At 41.1% G+C, this 19,936-nt stretch overlaps 1 protein-coding gene across 1 annotated transcript; it reads right to left on the bottom strand.

Annotated features, from left to right (window-relative positions):
• Positions 1-3,688: 3,688 nt before the first annotated feature.
• Positions 3,689-11,497, bottom strand: LOC131723168 (trichohyalin-like). Its single transcript, XM_059016647.1, has 2 exons — positions 10,139-11,497; positions 3,689-5,648 (listed from the first exon to the last, which is right to left on the bottom strand). Exons 1-2 carry the CDS (start codon positions 11,046-11,048, stop codon positions 4,630-4,632), a joined length of 1,929 nt encoding a protein of 642 aa, XP_058872630.1. The 5' UTR covers positions 11,049-11,497; the 3' UTR covers positions 3,689-4,629.
• Positions 11,498-19,936: the final 8,439 nt, after the last annotated feature.

The following is a 19,936-nucleotide window of genomic DNA, read 5'->3' on the forward strand; positions in this document are numbered from 1 at the left end:
GCTGTAATATGGTTGCCTGGTATGAATGTTGATTTGACCCTTCAGAGCTTCCATACGAATTTGTTGATAGTGACGTGTGGATGAGCTGTACTGGGCCTTATTTTATTTTATTTTATTTTATTTATTTATTTTATCAAATTTATACTAGGTATCTTTTCATACGAAAGCGTTTGATTGTTTTTTTTTTTTTTATGCATAGGCCTACGTGTTAATAATAAGTTTGCTTTCAGTTGGACTATTTTTTGGCTATTTTTAAGTGACTTTGGGCTGTAAACCCTGCAGAAATCTGGCAACACTGGTAATACCTCCTTTTAGACATAAGACAGCCAGGTCTTATACAGTTATAGTTCAAGCAATAGGCTTACAGTTTATTAAGTTTAAATAGCTATTTGCGTTATGGCAATTACAACTAATGGAAAACAATACAACCGATAACACTGGACAAATGAAAAAGCACATATTCCTTTACATGTTTATCTTGAATAAATATTACATTCTATCAACTCTGAGTTCAAGAATATCAGTTACAGATGAAAACGTATGAACCCGATTGGCAACTGAAAACGGTATCCATTCACGATACACCTACACATACTGTACGGTATTAAAACTTTTAATACGAGCATCCAAAAACATGTTGCAGTTTATAAAGACCTAGGCTTTATTCATTTTGAAAGATACTGGTACTCTGGCGACAAAACTATAGGAAAAGACCGTAAGAAAATCAAGTAACAGTAGAGTCGGTAATAGTAGAATGACCTTTGTAACCGGAACTTGATTGGAAGGGCATTATGTCTACAATATTCATAAGGCTCTGTTGATAAACTGCATTTATTTATTTGTTTGTAACGCTACATATATAGATATATACAAAACAACGAAGACAGAAACAAATATAAATGCTACAATAAATACGAAGTGACTATTTTCACGGCGCCGTGAAAAGAACGCTATCTTCAATGCAAACACATAACTAAATACATAATCCAGCCAAGTGAACGACACGAAAACAATTTAACATAAAGTTTGGGGAACATAATAATGATCTCAAGTAGATTAATTCAGTATGTGAAAACATCACATGACCAATTGACGTATGGCCCTTGCTAGCTTGCTGTTGGCTGCTGATCAGCGACGGTGCTACACTGATCGGTGGTTTAAGTTTGGTCTACATATTACAGGTGTTAGGCATCAGCACTGTACGCTTTTCACCACAACCGACAGTGTGTCACTGACGCTGGCATGCGTATCGGGTGTTAAATGGTAATAGCTGATCTAATTTTTCTAACCTGGCTTTTTGTACATTTAACACGTTTTGTTCAAATAGTTTTCAAACCTGTTTTGCTGCTCCAAGAAGCAATGGAGTGTATCTTTTCCTTTCACTTTGTAATCTATCTAGACGGGAACACTGTGTTAACATTTTGTTAAGACCTGCTGTGGCTCCGATCTCTGAAGAATGTGTTGATTTCCTTACACTGTTTAGGGTGTGTCCATGATGCCACCAGCCAAATGAACCTTTTAAGTTCGTCCCAGTTGTGTCTTGACTAACACTGCTATTATAACTGATATATAGAGATAGAGATACAAAATACATAGACGAATACATTTTTTTGGATGTACACAGAAAGTTTAAAAGATAAAAAGGATAATTTATTTAATTTATTTTTTAATCATTGAAACCTTTTATGTACCTAAAACATTTGAATTCATTTCTGTATACTACATATGTGTGTAATTGTAGTGGACAAAAATTAATAGTTTTTTTTTTTTTTTTTTTATCTTTAACCAATCAGAGGTTGTTATTTCAAACCGTGTATGTGTATAATAGATGGGTCTCTTCAGTGAGTTACAGGAAAACAATTCTGTCTCGGGTTTCTGTGACAGTTTATAAACTCCACCTTCGCTCTCGTAGTTTATGGCGTCACAGAAACCGTAGATGATATTATTTTCCTGTAATTCACTGAAGCCCCTCTATTGTACATATACACAGCTTTGAATAATAACAACCTCTGATTGGTTAAAGGGTACATAAGGACCTTTTTATTTTATTGTGTTACACGTTCCCATGTGTTTACATAAGTTATGTGTCTTATTTATTTATTTTTTTGTTTTTACATTTTGACCACTTTTTTGAACTTTTAAATTGCATTCCCTGCTTCAAGATGGCTTCACATGTACCCACATGGACCTCTCAGAACTACATTTCCCATCACCCTCCTGCTCACTGGTAAATCCATCTCAGTTACATATGTGAGCAGGAGGATGATAAAAAAGTTGTCAAAATGTAAATAAATAAATAAATAAATAAATAAATAAATAAAACAATTCACACACCTTACGAAAACAGTTTAGCAATACATGGGAACATGTAACACAATTAAATAAAAAGGTCCTTATGTACCCTTTTGACAGCATCACATGACCATGTGTATATACAACGTATACCATGGCTTGCATACTAATGAGCCGCTTCACTCTGAATAAATCACTACGCACCACTGCATTCTAAATTCCATGACAAACTGACATTTGATTTGTTATTAGCTACAAAACCACTGCCACAAATGAGTGACATTCCACCTATTTATTTTAATATATTTGGGGATGAAAACAGATAACTGGTACAACACCAACTTGATGAGTGAAGACAGCAGTCCGTCTGAAAAAAATAATAATAATACAATAAGTGCACCAGAAACTGTCAAGAGTAACACATAACAGTAGACAAGGAACAGCTAAATGAAACAGAAGAAAACAAAGATTGAAAAAAACATTTAAAAAAACGACAGCATGGGCTGTTAATGTACTTAAAGACTGGCTTAGGCTTTTTTAACTTCCTGGACCAGGTGCATTTTATCCTGGTAGTGCCACCAGCCAAATTAGCCTTTTACTTTAGTACCAATTGTGTCTTAATTAACACTGCTATTATAACTGATATATAAAGATAGAGATATAAATATAGATATAGGTCTATATGAATAACATTTTACAATAATATAATAATAATATTCTTACCTGAAAATGGTACTGTTCAGTCTTTTCAGAAATCTTTCTTAGTAATGTGTCCATCTTCATTTCGGGGACATTCCTTCAGAAATTAAGTTTTTTTTTTCTTCATTGCTTTCACCTGGCCCCGGTGTAAAATACCCTTTGTATCAGATACAGTAATACAGTGAAAGACTGACATATATTTTTAACAACAACAATAACTGAAGCTGCCGTCGAAACTCGTCTCTCAGCGGCAGCGGTGGAGTTTTTTATTTGTTTGTGTCACTGAAGTGTTCAAGTGTGGCTCCTACTGGCCATGTGCACTGAAGTGAACACTCACCCTCAAGTGTGGTTTCTGAATATGGACGTTACAGTGCAATTGAATGAGACCAGAGAAGAGGGCGCTGTCCCTTTAAATCCAGGTACATGCCTTCAGAACCCCCTGCAGCCTCGTGTATTATTTTGATTGGTTGTATACTGACATCTAGTGGTCCAGTCCAATATTTACAATGACAGCAGTGTTTAAGCCTTCATTGATATTGAGTCCCTATTGTAACAGCTTGTTAGTGTTCCTCAGTGTTTATATTGTTACAAGTGAAACAGAGCGAGGAGGTGTTGATATTGAGTCCCTATTTAACAGCTTGTTAGTGTTCCTCAGTGTTTATATTGTTACAGGTGAAACAGAGTGAGGAGGTGTTGATATTGAGTCCCTATTTAACAGCTTGTTAGTGTTCCTCAGTGTTTATATTGTTACAGGTGAAACAGAGCGAGGAGGTGTTGATATTGAGTCCCTATTTAACAGCTTGTTATTGTTACTCAGTGTTTACATTGTTACAGGTGAAAGAGAGCGAGGAGGTGTTGATATTGAGTCCCTATTTAGAAATGCATTATTGTGTCTCTAGCGATTTACCTGGTGAGATCAGCAGGGACATTTATATTGATAAATCATATTGCATTCTGGTACATTATTATATCTATAATAATCCATTATAGATATAATAGAGCATGACAGTTGACTATTGAGTAATTATAATTTAGTTGTTTTACTTCTTAATTTTGAAAGCACAGCTCCTGAGTGGAGTGAACATTTTAATTACTTTGCTGTAGCTATAATATATTTCAGTATTACAGTTTTTATATAGTATATGGAATTTACACAATACAGATATAATATACAGTATATTAAAGTTGTGTAGAATCTGTGAAGCCATTGAACAAATTATATATAATATACAGAAAATGGATCAGAGATTTTCTTTAACCTGATTGGTCAATATGAAGGCTTAAATCTCTGATAAAGGACCTTGAATGTTATCTTTCAAACTGTGTTTATAGATGGAATGGTAGCCAAAGAGAAGGAGAGGTGATACCTTTTATTGGACTAACTAAACAATAAATAATCACAAGCTTTCAAGACCTCAAAAGGTCTCTTCTTCAGGTGAAAATAGAAAAGAGAGAAGACAGACCTCAGCGCAAGTAAAGGCTGTAATAGTTCAGCATTAAAAGCCTGGTGCAGTTTTCACATCAGTGTGGTCCATGTTATCATCACTGTGTTTTGTATGGCTCTTTTACTGCCTCTGCTCCTACCTCACTTCCTGTCACTCTTCTTAATGTTGCTCCTGCTGCTGTTCCCAGTATAGTTCATATAACCACTCCTGCTGCAGCTCCTAAAACTGCTCCTGCTGCAGCTCCTACTGGCCCTGTGATGGCTCCAGCTACTGCCCCTATTGCTGCCCCTACTGATCCTCCAGTAACTACTACTGATGCCCTTAGATATTGATTTTCAGTTGGTTTTTCCTTGTACTTCTGCCAGCTAAACTTTCCCTTCTGCTCCCCCCTTTCTCTCTTCTCACTCTCTTGCCTTTTCTTTCTCTCTCTCTCTTCAGCTATTCCCCCTCCATCTCTTTCTTCAGCTCCAGTATTGGATTTCTCCCTCTTTCTCCTCAGCTCCAGTTGTAGCTCCAGCTCTCCTGGCCTCTCCTTTAGCAGTTTGCTCTTTTCATACCCCACCCTGGCCCTTTCTTTCCCCTCACAGTAGATCTCACTGGTGTAGAACCTGCCATTGTTTCCCTTCACCATGTTGTCTATCTTGTCCAGGAGCTGTGTAACCTGAGTGTGATCGCTCCTGTCCTCATTGTTGAGAACATGATACCTGTTCCCACATTTCTGAAGCAGCTGCCGGAGGTCCCTGTTCTGTTTCTTAATGTACTTCTTAATGCTCTGTCCTTTCAGTGTGTCACTATGTGTGAAAAGTAGCATTATATACCTCCTCACAGTCTCCTCACTGAATATCTCCTGGACTGTCTCCACTGCTCTCCTCTCTTCCTCTGTGAATCGGCCCACTGGTATCACCAGGAGGAAAGCGTGGGGTCCCGGGGCAGACAGAGAAACACAGCTCCTAATCTGGAGTTTGTCCTGAGAGAGCTCTGGAGTGTCGATCACAGCAACACGTCTCCCAGCCACTTGTCCTTTTCTCTTCTCACACTCCCTCGTTACTGCAGAGGAGCTGGCTTCAGATCTGAACTCCTCTCTGCCCAAGATGGTGTTTCCTGCTGCACTCTTCCCAGCCCCAGTCTTCCCAAGCAGCACCATCCTCAGCTCAGGGGGGCTGGGAGGCACTTGGATATCTGCAAGGGGAGCCTCTCCTTCATCTCCAGACACTGAAAAAAACAAAACAATATATATCATAATCAAAGTGAGAAACAAACTTACTTGCCACCAGAATAAGCATCTGCTGAAACTTTACAATTAGGTCTCAGTTCTGTATTATTTCACCTTGATGGAACAAACTCATTTCTACCATAGAAGAACAATTTCAATTTCACTCACTGCAGGTGAGGTCACACTCCTTGCTATTTATTCTCCTGACAGGCAGCTTGAATTCCTCTAATTCAATCTCCACTTTGCTTTCAGACACGGCAAAAGAACAAGACAGGTCCATTCCCACCTCACACAGTATACACTGTATATACATAGCAGTCATTATTAGAGCATGTGGAAGCGACACCTCACACAGTATACACTGTATATACATAGCAGTCATTATTAGAGCGTGTGGAAGCGACATCGTGTGAGAAGTACGAGTGGACAAGTACAACGCAGTTAGAAGCAGTTGAAAGCAGGTTGACAGCTGCAGAAGCTAAACTAAACTTCCACACACAAAAAAAATGGTGACAACTGCATGATGTGGGAAATCCAAGAAAACCCAACAGAGCTCTATCAAGTTTGTGTAAAGTGCCGCACCATCCAGGACTTGCTTCAACGATTAAGCCTGCTAGAAAAGGAGCTGGAGGAAATGAGACAGCAACAGGAGCTTGAGGAGCTGACACACCCACAATTCATGGAAGTCTGCACCCCTAGCAGACTGAAAGCCAACAGGGAGATGGAAGAGAGTCGAAACAGCTGGATTCAGATAGGCAGAAGCAGGGAAAAAAAAGAAACTTAGTAAAACACAACCACCAGAAATCCAGACATCCAACAAATCTGAGCCACTTCAACATTTAGATGACCAAAACCAACATCAAGAGAATGAAAGAAACAACATCCTGGACCCTATAAACAGTGCTGGCCAGGCAGCAAAAAGAAGGGAGGTCATGATTGTTGGGGACTCCATACTGAGAAACACAGCAAGTTCAGTTCGCAGTTTGGACCCCCTTACTACAACAGTATGCTGCCTTCCAGGAGCCTCTGTCAAGCACATCACTGAGAATGTGGACAGGCTCCTAGAACGAACAGGAGACGACCCAGTAGTAGTCATCCACATAGGCACAAACAACATTGGAAGAGACAGACCAAGATCCCTGCAAAACAAATTCAGAGAGCAAGGAAGGAAATTAAAAGACAAGACCAAAACTGTGGTATTTTCTGGGATACTGCCGGCATCTTGCAAAGGACCATATGGACAGCTGGAAATACAAAATCAAAATGTATGGCTGAAATCGTGGTGCACACAAGAAGGCTTCACCTTTCTTGAACATTGGAGCACATTCTACAACAAAGACTATCTATATAGGTGGGACGGACTGCACTTAAACAGAAAGGGAACCAATCTACTCGGAGAAAGGATCCTTGAAGAGGTCCAGAAGCATTTAAACTAGAAAGGAAGAGGGGAGAAAACAAAAAAACAGAAGGGAGACCACATCAAAACAAGGGCAACAACTCAGGTAAGACCACTATTAAATGTATTTATCTTAATGCTAGAAGTCTCAGAAACAAAATGTTAGAACTTGAAGCTACTACATTAACAAGTAACTACGATATGATAGGTGTTACAGAAACTTGGTTGTCTGATAGTGATGGAGACGAATATAATATTAGTGGGTACACACTCTATAGGAAAGACAGGCAGGACAGAAGAGGCGGAGGGGTAGCGCTATACATAAGAAATAGTCTTGAAGCCCAGGTGTTAAATCAGGACAAAGAAAACAATGCAGAATCAATATGGGTCAGAATAATGGACACAAATTCAAAGGGTATAATAATAGGAGCATGCTATAGACCGCCAAATTCAGACGCTGAGCAAAATAATCTGTTATACAATGACATTCGAAATGCGTGTAGAAAAGGAGAAGCCATACTAATGGGGATTTCAACTTCCCCCATATAAAAGGGGAAAACCCGATGGGGGCACGATGGATGAAATTGAAATGATGGAAATGACAAATAACTGCTTCCTAACGCAATTTGTCAAGGCACCGACTAGAGGGGAGGCATGCCTTGATTTAGTCTTTTCAAATAATGAAGACAGAATAACTAAAACAGAGGTCAGAGAGCCATTGGCAAACTCAGACTCCAACATGGTCTTATTTGAAGTATTTTTAAAACCCCAAAAGTAATGACTAAAGCTAAGGTTTACAATTTTAGAAAAGCAAACTATGAAGGTATGAAACAGAGACTAACAGAAGTAGTAAAATAGATAAAACATCCACAGAAAAAGGATGGCTGTTTTTTAAAAATGTAGTACTAGAGGTGCAAAACAATTACATCCCAAAAGTAGACAAATGTAAATCTAAAACAAAATGGCCAAAATGGTTTAATAGATCAATTAAAAAAAAATATTCAGCGAAAAAAGGGACTAAAAACAAAGTACACAGAAAGAGTACCTGGCACTGCAAACACAAGTCAAAAAGGAAGTTAGAAAGGCCAAGAGAGAGATAGAAATCAATATTGCTAAGGGGGCTAAAACCAATTCCAAAATGTTTTTCAAATATTATAACAGCAATAGAACATTCAAAGAGAAGGTTAAATGTCTAAGAGACACAAATGGCAAAATAATAGATGAAGAAAAAAAAGCAAATATATTAAATGATTACTTTTCACAGGTTTTTACAAAGGAGGACACGGACAACATGCCCCACATGTCGACCTGTTCCTATCCAATTTTAAATAACTTTAGCATAACAGAGGCAGAAGTGTTAAAGGGACTAGGAGCTCTTAAAATAAACAAATCCCCTGGGCCGGATGAGATCCTCCCAATAGTACTCAAAGAAATGAAAGAAGTTATTTACAAACCGCTAACCAAGATCATGCAACAGTCTCTTGACACAGGGGTCGTACCGACAGACTGGAAAATAGCAAATTTAATACCGATCCACAAAAAAACGAACCAGGTAACTACAGACCAATAAGCCTGACTTCTATTATATGTAAACTTATGGAAACTATAATAAGATCCAAAATGGAAAATTACCTATATGGTAACAATATCCTGGGAGACAGTCAGCATGGTTTTAGGAAAGGGAGATCGTGTCTAACTAACCTACTTGATTTTTTTGAGGATGCAACATTGAAAATGGATAATTGCAAAGCATACGACATGGTTTATTTAGATTTCCAGAAAGCTTTTGACAAAGTCCCGCATAAAAGATTAATTCTCAAACTGAACACATTAGGGATTCAAGGAAATGCATGCACATGGATTAGGGAGTGGTTAACATGTAGAAAACAGAAAGTACTGATTAGAGGAGAAACCTCAAAATGGAGCGAGGTAACCAGTGGTGTACCACAGGGATCAGTATTAGGTCCTCTGCTATTCCTAATCTACATTAATGATTTAGATTCTGGTATAGTAAGCAAACTCATTAAATTTGCAGACAACACAAAAATAGGAGCAGTGGCAAACACTGTTCTAGCAGCAAAGGTCATTCAAAATGATCTAGACAGCATTCAGAACTGGGCAAACACATGGCAAATGAAATTTAATAGAGAAAAGTGTAAAGTATTGCATGCAGGCAATAAAAATGTGCATTATAAATATCATATGGGAGATACTGAAATTGAAGAAGGGAACTATGAAAAAGACCTAGGAGTTTATTTTGACTCAGAAATGTCTTCCTCTAGACAATGTGAGGAAGCTATAAAAAAAAGGCCAACAAGATTCTCAGATATATTGTGAGGAGTGTTGAATTTAAATCAAGGGAAGTAATGTTAAAACTTTACAATGCACTAGTAAGACCTCAACTAGAATATTGTGTTCAGTTCTGGTCACCTCGTTACAAAAAGGATATTGCTGTTCTAGAAAGCGTGCAAAGAAGAGCAACCAGAATTATCCCAGGTTTAAAAGGCATGTCATATGCAGACAGGCTAAAAGAATTGAATCTATTCAGTCTTGAACAAAGAAGACTACGCGGTGATCTGATTCAAACATTCAAAATCCTTAAAGGTATAGACAATGTCGACCCAGGGGACTTCTTTGACCTGAAAAAAGAAACAAGGGCCAGGGGTCACAAATGGAGATTAGATAAAGGGGCATTCAGAACAGAAAATAGGAGGCACTTTTTTACACAGAGAATTGTGAGGGTCTGGAACTAACTCCCCAGTAATGTTGTTGAAGCTGACACCCTGGGATCCTTCAAGAAGCTGCTTGATGAGATTCTGGGATCAATAAGCTATTAACAACCAAACGAGCAAGATGGGCTGAATGGCCTCCTCTCGTTTGTAAACTTTCTTATGTTCTTATATTCTTATTAGCTACTGGAAGACAGGTCAATTTCCACTCAAGACAATATGTATACATGTAACTTAATAACTCAGTTAAGGTTTTCAAAATGTTATTAAACTGTAAGACTCTTTCAGTTCAATGGTGGCATTGTGAGAGCCAGTGAAAGTTTGTACAGTATTGTATGTGTAGAACAATTTTAAACAAACTTACTCTTGGGAGGTAAGATTTCATTGCTTGTCCTTCTCCTGACAGGAAGGTTGGAGTCCACTGGCTCTTTCTCCAGCTCTTCTTCCTTCATTTGCTTCCTCAGCTTCTCCATCATCTCCTTTTCTCTCCTACACTGTTCCTCCTCATATTTCTGTTTCATCTCCTCTTCTTGCCTACACTGTTCCTCCTCATATTTCTGTTTCATCTCCTCTTCTCTCCTACACTGTTCCTTCTTATATTTCTGTTTCATCTCCTTTTCTCGCCTATACTGTTCCTCCTCATATTTCTGTTTCATCTCCTCTTCTTGCCTACACTGTTCCTCCTCATATTTCTGTTTCATCTCCTCTTCTCTCCTACTCTGTTCCTCCTCATATTTCTGTTTCATCTCCTCTCCTCTCCTCCTCTGTTCCTCCTCATATTTCTGTTTCATCTCCTCTTCTCTCCTACACTGTTCCTCCTCATAGTTCTGTTTCATCTCATGTTCTCTCCTACTCTGTTCCTCCTTATATTTCTGTTTTATATCCTCTTCTCTCTTACTCTGTTCCTTCTCATATTTCTTTTTAATTTCCTTTTCTCTCTTACACTGTTCCTCCTCATATTTCTCATACATCACCTCTTCTTTTTTGCTCAGTTCCTCTTTGTGTTTCTCATTCAGTTCCTGTTCCTTTAGTCTAATCCTTTCTTCTACCTCCTGGTAAATCTCATTTGGGAGGTAGCAGCCTCCAGTTCTCTTCACCATGTTGTCTATCTTGTCCAGGAGCTGTGTGACCTGAGTGTGATCGCTCCTGTCCACATTGCTGATAACATGATACCTGTTCCCACATTTCTGAACACGCTGCTCCTCACCATCTTCATAAATGTACTGCTCAATCGACCTGCCTTCCAGATAATCCCCACGGGTGAAAAGGATCATCGTGTTCCTCACAGCTCCCTCACCAAACAGCTCTTGCACTTTATTCAGCTGCTGGACTTTATCAAATGATTTGCAATCCTTTATTAATATAGACTCACAGTGAGTGTCATTAGTTTCTTTTGGAAACACGGGTATCACCAGGAGGAAAGCGTGGGGTCCCGGGGCAGACAGAGACACACCTGTCAATCTTGACCCGGTCTGTGTCTGAGAAGTCTGGAGTGTCGACCACAGTGACCCGTCTCCCAGCCACTTCTCCTGTTCTCTTCTCACACTTCCTAGTTACTGCAGAGCGGCTGAATCCAGATCTAAACTCCTCTCTGTCCAGGATGGTGTTTCCTGCTTCACTCTTCCCAGCCCAGCGTCCCCCAAGCAGCACGATCCTCAGCTCAGAGGGGCTGTGCAGATGTTTAGAAACAGTTTCTTCAGCCTCTTGTTTTGCAGCCATGATTCCCTGCCCTGTTAAAGACAAAGAACAGTTTGTTCCTCTTAGAAATGAAAGCCTTCCATGTGAAGCCCTGGATTCGTTTTCTCCTCTGGTTGTCGTGCTGTGCTGAAAGAACACTCTCTGTCGCACACAGCACTGGCATGTTCCTGTATGTGTGGAGCTGCTGTACAGAGACACAACTAGCAAGCTCTTCAAATAAATAGTGCACATTAATAAAGAGAATCAGTGAAGTGTCTGAATTGTTTGTTAGCAGGTTTGTATCATTAGCAGTTTGATTTCTTGTTTGTTCTTTCATGTGCTGTGTAACAGTGTCCTAATAATTTGCCCAGAGAAGATCAGAACACTCAGAACTAGATTTCTTCACACAAATTATTTATTCAGTTTTAGACCCCCAAGAAATCTGAGGTTTCACAACTATTTCCAGTACTTTTCAAATATTCTGAAAAAAATATAAAAGTTTAAAAAAACTCAATAATAGCCATAAATAGCAGTCTTCGTTTATCTCTTTAATAAATGAAAGCTAACTTAGAATGAAATGACAGATTTGTTCCAATCAAATTAGAAACTTTCACAACATTTCCCCAAATAAACGGTGTGTCAGAAAATTCATCATACATCTTATTTTATACAAAACTCTACAATGCTATTAAGTGAGGAAGGTGTCTTTGAAACAGTGTGGCATACAGTGCAGGTGCGCTCCTGTGTGTATTATTATTATTATTATTATTATTATTATTATTATTATTATTATTATTATTATTATTAACAAAAGTCCCTGCCTACTAATTATTTTGACTATCTTAATTCTGTAAGCAATGTTATTACCAGCATGTGGCAAAGTGCCCCCCTGTGTATGTTATATGTTACGTGTTGTGTGTAAATGTTGGTGTATAAGCATTGGTACACGGGATATAAGCGGGTCTGTGTTTCATGTGTGTGTAAATTGTATATTTGTATTAGGCACGGGATGGCACATCACATCACGTGCAAGTAAAAAGTAATAATATGTGAGCACGAAATTGCACTTTAATTAATTCATGTGCAGTTGTACCGAGATTCCAATTGAATGATTGACTAGCAATCGAGTCTCGGTACAACTGCATAAAAGCTGCATGTTTTCAATCACTGGGGGGTGGGGTGTTCGGTGAGTGGAGAACGGGTGTGGAGAAGAGTAAAATAAAGTAAAGTAAATTGATAGTTGTTTCACTCACCGTGTTTGTGTGTCTGTCCGTGTCCGTTTGTCTGTATAGTCTGTTTTGTTTATCTGTTTTATTTTGGCCTAAAGTGCCGTGTCCTGTGTTTTTGTTACAACCGTTTATTTTCTGTCTGTTTATTCATTAAATGCTGAGCGAAAGCATTCTCCACCTCTCTCTGTCGTTTGTGTTACTGTTTCTGCCGTGACGTCACCGCCCAGTCAACCTGTCACACAGCATCATTAATAATATATCATGTGGTTTGTGGCACAAATAATATAACCCTATATAGCAGAGAATCCCAAACACCAATGTCTCATCTCTTGAAATGTTTGCGAGCCTCACAGGGTTAGGTGTATATTAATTCTAAAAACACAAATTATTTTTTCTTTCGTCATAGTTCGAGTTCAGCATTGTGGAAAAACAGCAGGGAAAGTCCCATGTTTAGTAAAGAACTGGTTCTCGTTCCCTGTGGAAGGGTGTGGGTATTCACTGACACGGGAGACAGAAGTGTATTTGACAACACCGCACAGGTGCCTAGTTTCATTTATTACTTTTGGGTTTTTTGTCCTTGGGGTTTTTGTCTGTTGTCCATGGCCTGAATACCAGCGATGGTAGACAGGACCACAGAAATACCCACAGGTAAACAGTCCCGTTGACGCACTCACAGGTGCTCTCAAATAATAATAATAACAAAAGGCGAAATCAAAAAGAGAAAATAAAACACAGTAATCAAAAACTACTAAGAAAAGGTGCTGCACTCAGCAGCATTACCCCGACCGTCACTACCTGCACGGCCCGGGTCCCCATCCTACACTTCATGGCTCCCTCAGCCTGCCTGCTATATACTTATGGGGTCTGCCCAATGATTCCCCGCTGTCAATATTTTTTTTTAATATTTGAATATTTTATATTGGGCAATACTAATTTTGATAAAAATCCAGGCCTAAGCAGAATGTCTGTTAAGAAAAAAGCTCTCACCAGAGTTGACTGGGTATGCGAATGTTGTAAATTCTCCTTCGAATGGCCTGTCTTCATCTAATTGCTCTCCCAACTGGATCTATGACACGGAGGCGTTCGCGTATTCTTCTTCTCTGAACTCTTAGACCATGACTTTGAATGCTTCCAGAAACATAGGTTTCACCAACATTGGCTGTTGAAGAAAGCACTTGTTGAATAAGGGAGTCAAGCTCTTCATCAGAAATATTACTAAATGACTCATTTGCCAAGAGACCAAGCTGTGCCCTGTGGTTAAACAAAGTGCAAACACTTATGTTTAAGATGCTGGCAATTGAAGTCCATGTATATCCTTCAAGTTCTTGAAGGCTATACATTTGAGATGATGTTGTATATAAGGATAAAAACAAGAAATAAGTATGGACCAGTAGTTTACTTTTTTACATTAAAAATAATATTAAATAGTAATTTTTCCTTAAATATATATTAAAGTTATTGTTAGGCAAGCAGCTGTAATCGACATTAATATATTCTACCCATTAAATGTGGTCTTATTGGCGTTTGAAACTTGTGCTTATAAAAAACTCAGATACTTTCTGATTGAACATGAACCATTTACAGCATGACTGTAACTGATGCATAGTTCACACACCCTAGTCTCTGTAAGTCGCCTTGGATAAAGGCGTCTGCTAAATAAATAATAATAATAATAAAGAGGCTGTAACAGGGTGAGGAGCCCTGTACATGTTTTGTTTATTTTCTTTTGAATGTGTTCTGACAGAGGTGAGGTCATTAGCTGGAGAATGGATGTAGCGTCAGGGCTAAGGCGTTCCGGTCAATGAAAAAGAATGAGTCAGCTTACAGGGTTCAGGTAACACCATATCCGAAAACCTAGGCTTGGTTTGTTTCTCCAAGCTTAGTTCTGTTCAGTTATTAATCCCATTATTAAGATTCTGTTCAGTTGTATACTAATCCGCTGTTCCATTAGCACATTCAATGTTTTGAGTGTAGAACAAGTGTAAGTATAATAATAAGAAGGTAAGTAAAGACATTTTAAAAACAAGAATCAAACGCCCCTCTTTCTGTTATTCCTGTACAGTTTATTTGGAGTTAATGTAACATTAAGGCTCTCCTTTCTGACCAAGTATTGTGTAACTCAAGCATATTTTTTGTTAACTCGCGTTACTAAACGTTTTTGTAATTTTATTCAGTTGTGCTTAATAAAGACTCTTTTAGTGCACTCGGTGTGTCATATACGTTTTTTTAATACAAACTGGGCATTGCATCCCACAAGACACATTCCCTTTAGTATCCATGCATAATCTCAAGCTTCTGCATCTTACTTTTCTATTGATTAGGGCTGATTGGAAATGCTCAATTGGCTCCCGGACAGTATAACTGAAATGTAATCACATTTGTGACTATAATGAAGAATATGTACATTCACACAGAAATGAAAGTTGAGATTTCTCTTCAGAAAAAAAAAAATATATATACAGTATATATATATATATATATATATATATATATATATATATATATATATATATATATAATTAAATAATACATTGTGGCAAAGTGCCCCGCCCCTGTGTGCATTTGTGTGTTCTGTGTATGTATGTATGGGTGCGTATGTTAATGTTGGTGTATAGATTGGTACACGGGATATAAACGGGTCTGTGTTTCACGTGTGTTTAAAGTGTATAATTATATTTAGGCACGAGGATGGCACATCACTTCACGTGCAGATAAAATGTGTATAATGTGTGGCACGGGGTTGCACGTAATGAATTCACGTGCTGGGATTCAAGTGAGTAATTAATTAGTAATTGAATCCCAGCACAACAGTATATATAGATGCACGTTTTAGTCACTTGTGGTTGGGTGTTCGGAAGAGGAGAACGGGTGAGAGAGAGGAGAGTTGAAGCAGTAAAAACGTGAAATATAAGTGTTTGTTCTCACCGTGTTTGTTTGTCTCCGTGCACCGTTTGTTTAGTGTTAATCCGTTTTGTCTGTCTGTTTATTTTGGCGTGTAGTGCCGTGTCCCGTGTTTTTGTCTGTTAAACCCTTTTATTTGTTAATAAACGCTGAGTGCAGCCATTGCACTCAACTCATCATCACCACCGTCTCTGTCTGTGTATTCCTCTCTGGTCTGACGCCACCCACTCTGGCCGTCTTTGTGACACGTGGTGTCATCGTGGGATAGCCGCGCCTCCAAGCGTCAGACCAGGAGGGGTCTGGATTAAAAAAAAAAAAAAAAAAAAAAAAAAGTCAATGGCAGAAGACGCCATCAAACTGCGGGGCTGGTTGCTGGAGAATGCTGGGCTGGAGGCCCAGTCTCTGCCCATAGTCGTCCGGGCCCTGTGGATGATGGACAGTGAGAGATGGGAGGCCTATCAGGAGGAACACACCCCAAACACCTTGGAGGAAGGTGTGGAGTTTGTCCTCAGCTACCTGGAGGCAACCATAAATGGAACAGCAGCCCAGGTAGCAGGACCACCAGCAGAGGAGTACCTGCTGTCCCCATCTCCACCAGCAGAGGGTGAGTACCTGCTGTCCCCATCTCCACCAGCAGAGGGTGAATGCCTGCTGGTTTTGCATTCACAGCCCAAATGGGAGGAGCCCGAACATCCTACGCCTGAGTGGGAGGAGCCCGAACGTCCTACGCCTGAGTGGGAGGAGCCCGAACGTCCTACGCCTGAGTGGGAGGAGCCCGAACGTCCTACGCCTGAGTGGGAGGAGCCCGAACGTCCTACGCCTGAGTGGGAGGAGCCCGAACGTCCTACGCCTGAGTGGGGGGAGCCCGAACGTCCACAGCCCAAGAGGGGGGAGTCGGTGCGTCCACAGCCCAAAAGGGAGGAGTCGGTGCGTCCACAGCCCAAAAGGGAGGAGTCGGTGCGTCCACAGCCCAAAGGGAGGCAAGTCGGGGCTTCCACAGCCCTGGGACCCAAGCCACCAGCAGAGGGAAAATGCCTGCTGGTTCAGCCCCAAGAGCCGGAAGGGGAGGGGTTACAGGCTCAACCCCCTGAAAATTTTTGGGGGGGAGAAGGGCAGGATGCTGGTGTCCCCCAGCAGCCTCTCGCTATGCTGCTGAAGGCAGCACGGTGCGCACATGCCCAGCCGCCACAGCAGAGGGAGCCAGCACCGCCAGGAGCAGAGGAGCTGGAGCTGCCTCTGCCTCCACCACCTCCAGGAGCAGAGGAGCAGGAGCTGCCTCTGCCTCCATCACCTCCAGGAGCAGAGGAGCAGGAGCTGCCTCTGCCTCCGCCACCACCACCGCAAGGAGCAGAGGAGCAGGAGCTGCCTCTGCCTCCGCCACCACCACCGCAAGGAGCAGAGGAGCAGGAGCTGCCTCCGCCTCCACCACCTCCAGGAGCAGAGGAGCAGGAGCTGCCTCTGCCTCCGCCACCACCACCGCAAGGAGCAGAGGAGCAGGAGCTGCCTCTGCCTCCGCCACCACCACCGCAAGGAGCAGAGGAGCAGGAGCTGCCTCTGCCTCCGCCACCACCACCGCAAGGAGCAGAGGAGCAGGAGCTGCCTCTGCCTCCGCCACCACCACCGCCAGGAGCAGAGGAGCTGGAGCTGCCTCTGCCTCCACCACTGCCAGGAGCAGAGGAGCTGCCTCTGCCTCCGCCACCGCCCGGAGCAGAGGAGCAGGAGCTGCCTCTACTGCCCGTACCTCCGCAGGGAGTACGGTGGCCGGAGCCCCAGAAAGGGGAGCTGCCGGCCACGAAGAAGGGGGAGGAGGTCTGGAGACCACTTTCACCTGCAGCAGTTTCGCTGCAGGAGTTCTTGTGGCCGGAGCCCCACAGGAGGGAGCTGCCGGCTATGAAGAAGGGGGAGGTCGGGGGACCACCTGCCCCCGCAGCTTTTTCGCTGCAGGACGGGACCAGCATGCTGTCAGCCGTGCCACTACCGGCAGGGGAGCTGACAGCATTTCCAGCCATGGGCCCACTGAAGCCTCCCTTCCCAGCCCGAGACTTTGGCCTGGACTGCTGGGTATTTAAGGGGGGAGGTGGCCGTTGAGGCCATGTGTGCTGCGCACAAGGGGGGGTATATGTGGCAAAGTGCCCCGCCCCTGTGTGCATTTGTGTGTTCTGTGTATGTATGTATGGGTGCGTATGTTAATGTTGGTGTATAGATTGGTACACGGGATATAAACGGGTCTGTGTTTCACGTGTGTTTAAAGTGTATAATTATATTTAGGCACGAGGATGGCACATCACTTCACGTGCAGATAAAATGTGTATAATGTGTGGCACGGGGTTGCACGTAATGAATTCACGTGCTGGGATTCAAGTGAGTAATTAATTAGTAATTGAATCCCAGCACAACAGTATATATAGATGCACGTTTTAGTCACTTGTGGTTGGGTGTTCGGAAGAGGAGAACGGGTGAGAGAGAGAGAGGAGAGTTGAAGCAGTAAAAACGTGAAATATAAGTGTTTGTTCTCACCGTGTTTGTTTGTCTCCGTGCACCGTTTGTTTAGTGTTAATCCGTTTTGTCTGTCTGTTTATTTTGGCGTGTAGTGCCGTGTCCCGTGTTTTTGTCTGTTAAACCCTTTTATTTGTTAATAAACGCTGAGTGCAGCCATTGCACTCAGCTCATCATCACCACCGTCTCTGTCTGTGTATTCCTCTCTGGTCTGACGCCACCCACTCTGGCCGTCTTTGTGACATACATGTACAGAATTTGGAGTTTTAAATTCTAAAAAGGGCAATGTGCACTGGGTTATTTCTTAAATCAGAACCACAAAACGTAACGCAACAGTGCAACGCCATAACTTCTCTCCACTGCAGTTGGAGACATCAGCAACCTGAAGCTAGCAGCTGCACTCCAAGCCTAGTTTTGAGTCTGGCGTGAATAAAGTGTATACCAATGGTGATGTAGCCTATACTTCTTCACTGTAACAACAAACATGTGAAAAGCTAAGTGTGTATGCACAATAAATAGTGTTTTAAAATAATAATAAAATAAGTCTGTCAAAATAAAAATAATAAATGAACTGTGTTTTGAAATAAAAGGGCTCAGAATCAGAACACATAGCTTACACAATATGCAATTGAATCTATTGTCTTTTGTGTCTTTAATACACACACATTGTTAACATCCAAAGGTGAAAAATAAAGTGTTCCGAAAGCATAACATTATTGTGTCTAATAAAGTGTTCTGTAGTTTGTACAGTTTATTTAATCAGTGGCGGCCGTCAGGACCTTCAAGGTATTCTCTGCTGACCAGACAGTGCCAAGTAAACCGTCAGTCAAATGACATTACGTTGCCTCACTCACTTGCGTACAGTGTGTTTGCTATGAAACATACTACCCTTATTACTTGTTCATTTGTCTGACACCCTTATCCAAGATGACTTACAGGGTTTACTAGAGGTTTTTTAAGAGTCTAGGGGTTTCCTGAAGGGTGTGTGATCAGCCAATAAGAGATCTGCATTTCCCCCGCAAAAGTCTAAAACAACGACCAAACGCTACGCTAGAAAAAAAAAACATTTGAGGGTATTCTTCGTTTCAGTTGACGGGCTAGAGTGAGTTTAACCAATAGGCGAGTCAAAGAAGTCATTATTTTTTAGACAGGCGACCAATCAGGAGTGAGCAGAGGTGGGCCATAAATCTCCCAGGGTATTCACTGCCTCAGTTGAAGGCACTTGTGACGACTCTGCTACCCAGGTCCATTTTGTCACGGCACGCCACTGTATTTGATTCTCTCTGTTCTGTAGCGTGTACAGTGTATTTGATTCTCTTTGTTCTGTAGTGTGTACAGTGTATTTGATTCTCTTGTTCTGTAGTGTGTACAGTGTATTTGATTCTCTTGTTCTGTAGTGTGTACAGTGTATTTGATTCTCTCTGTTCTGTAGTGTGTACAGTGTATTTGATTCTCCTGTTCTGTAGTGTGTACAGTGTATTTGATTCTCTCTGTCTGTAGTGTGTACAGTGTATTTGATTCTCCTGTTCTGTAGTGTGTACAGTGTATTTGATTGTCTCTGTTCTGTAGTGTGTACAGTGTATTTGATTCTCTCTGTTCTGTAGTGTGTACAGTGTATTTGATTCTCTTGTTCTGTAGTGTGTACAGTGTATTTGATTCTCTCTGTTCTGTAGTGTGTACAGTGTATTTGATTCTCTCTGTTCTGTAGCGTGTACAGTGTATTTGATTCTCTCTGTTCTGTAGTGTGTACAGTGTATTTGATTCTCTTGTTCTGTAGTGTGTACAGTGTATTTGATTCTCTCTGTTCTGTAGTGTGTACAGTGTATTTGATTCTCTTGTTCTGTAGTGTGTACAGTGTA

This window comes from Acipenser ruthenus, chromosome 53 (assembly GCF_902713425.1).
Source record: "Acipenser ruthenus chromosome 53, fAciRut3.2 maternal haplotype, whole genome shotgun sequence".
Classification (NCBI taxonomy): domain Eukaryota; kingdom Metazoa; phylum Chordata; class Actinopteri; order Acipenseriformes; family Acipenseridae; genus Acipenser; species Acipenser ruthenus.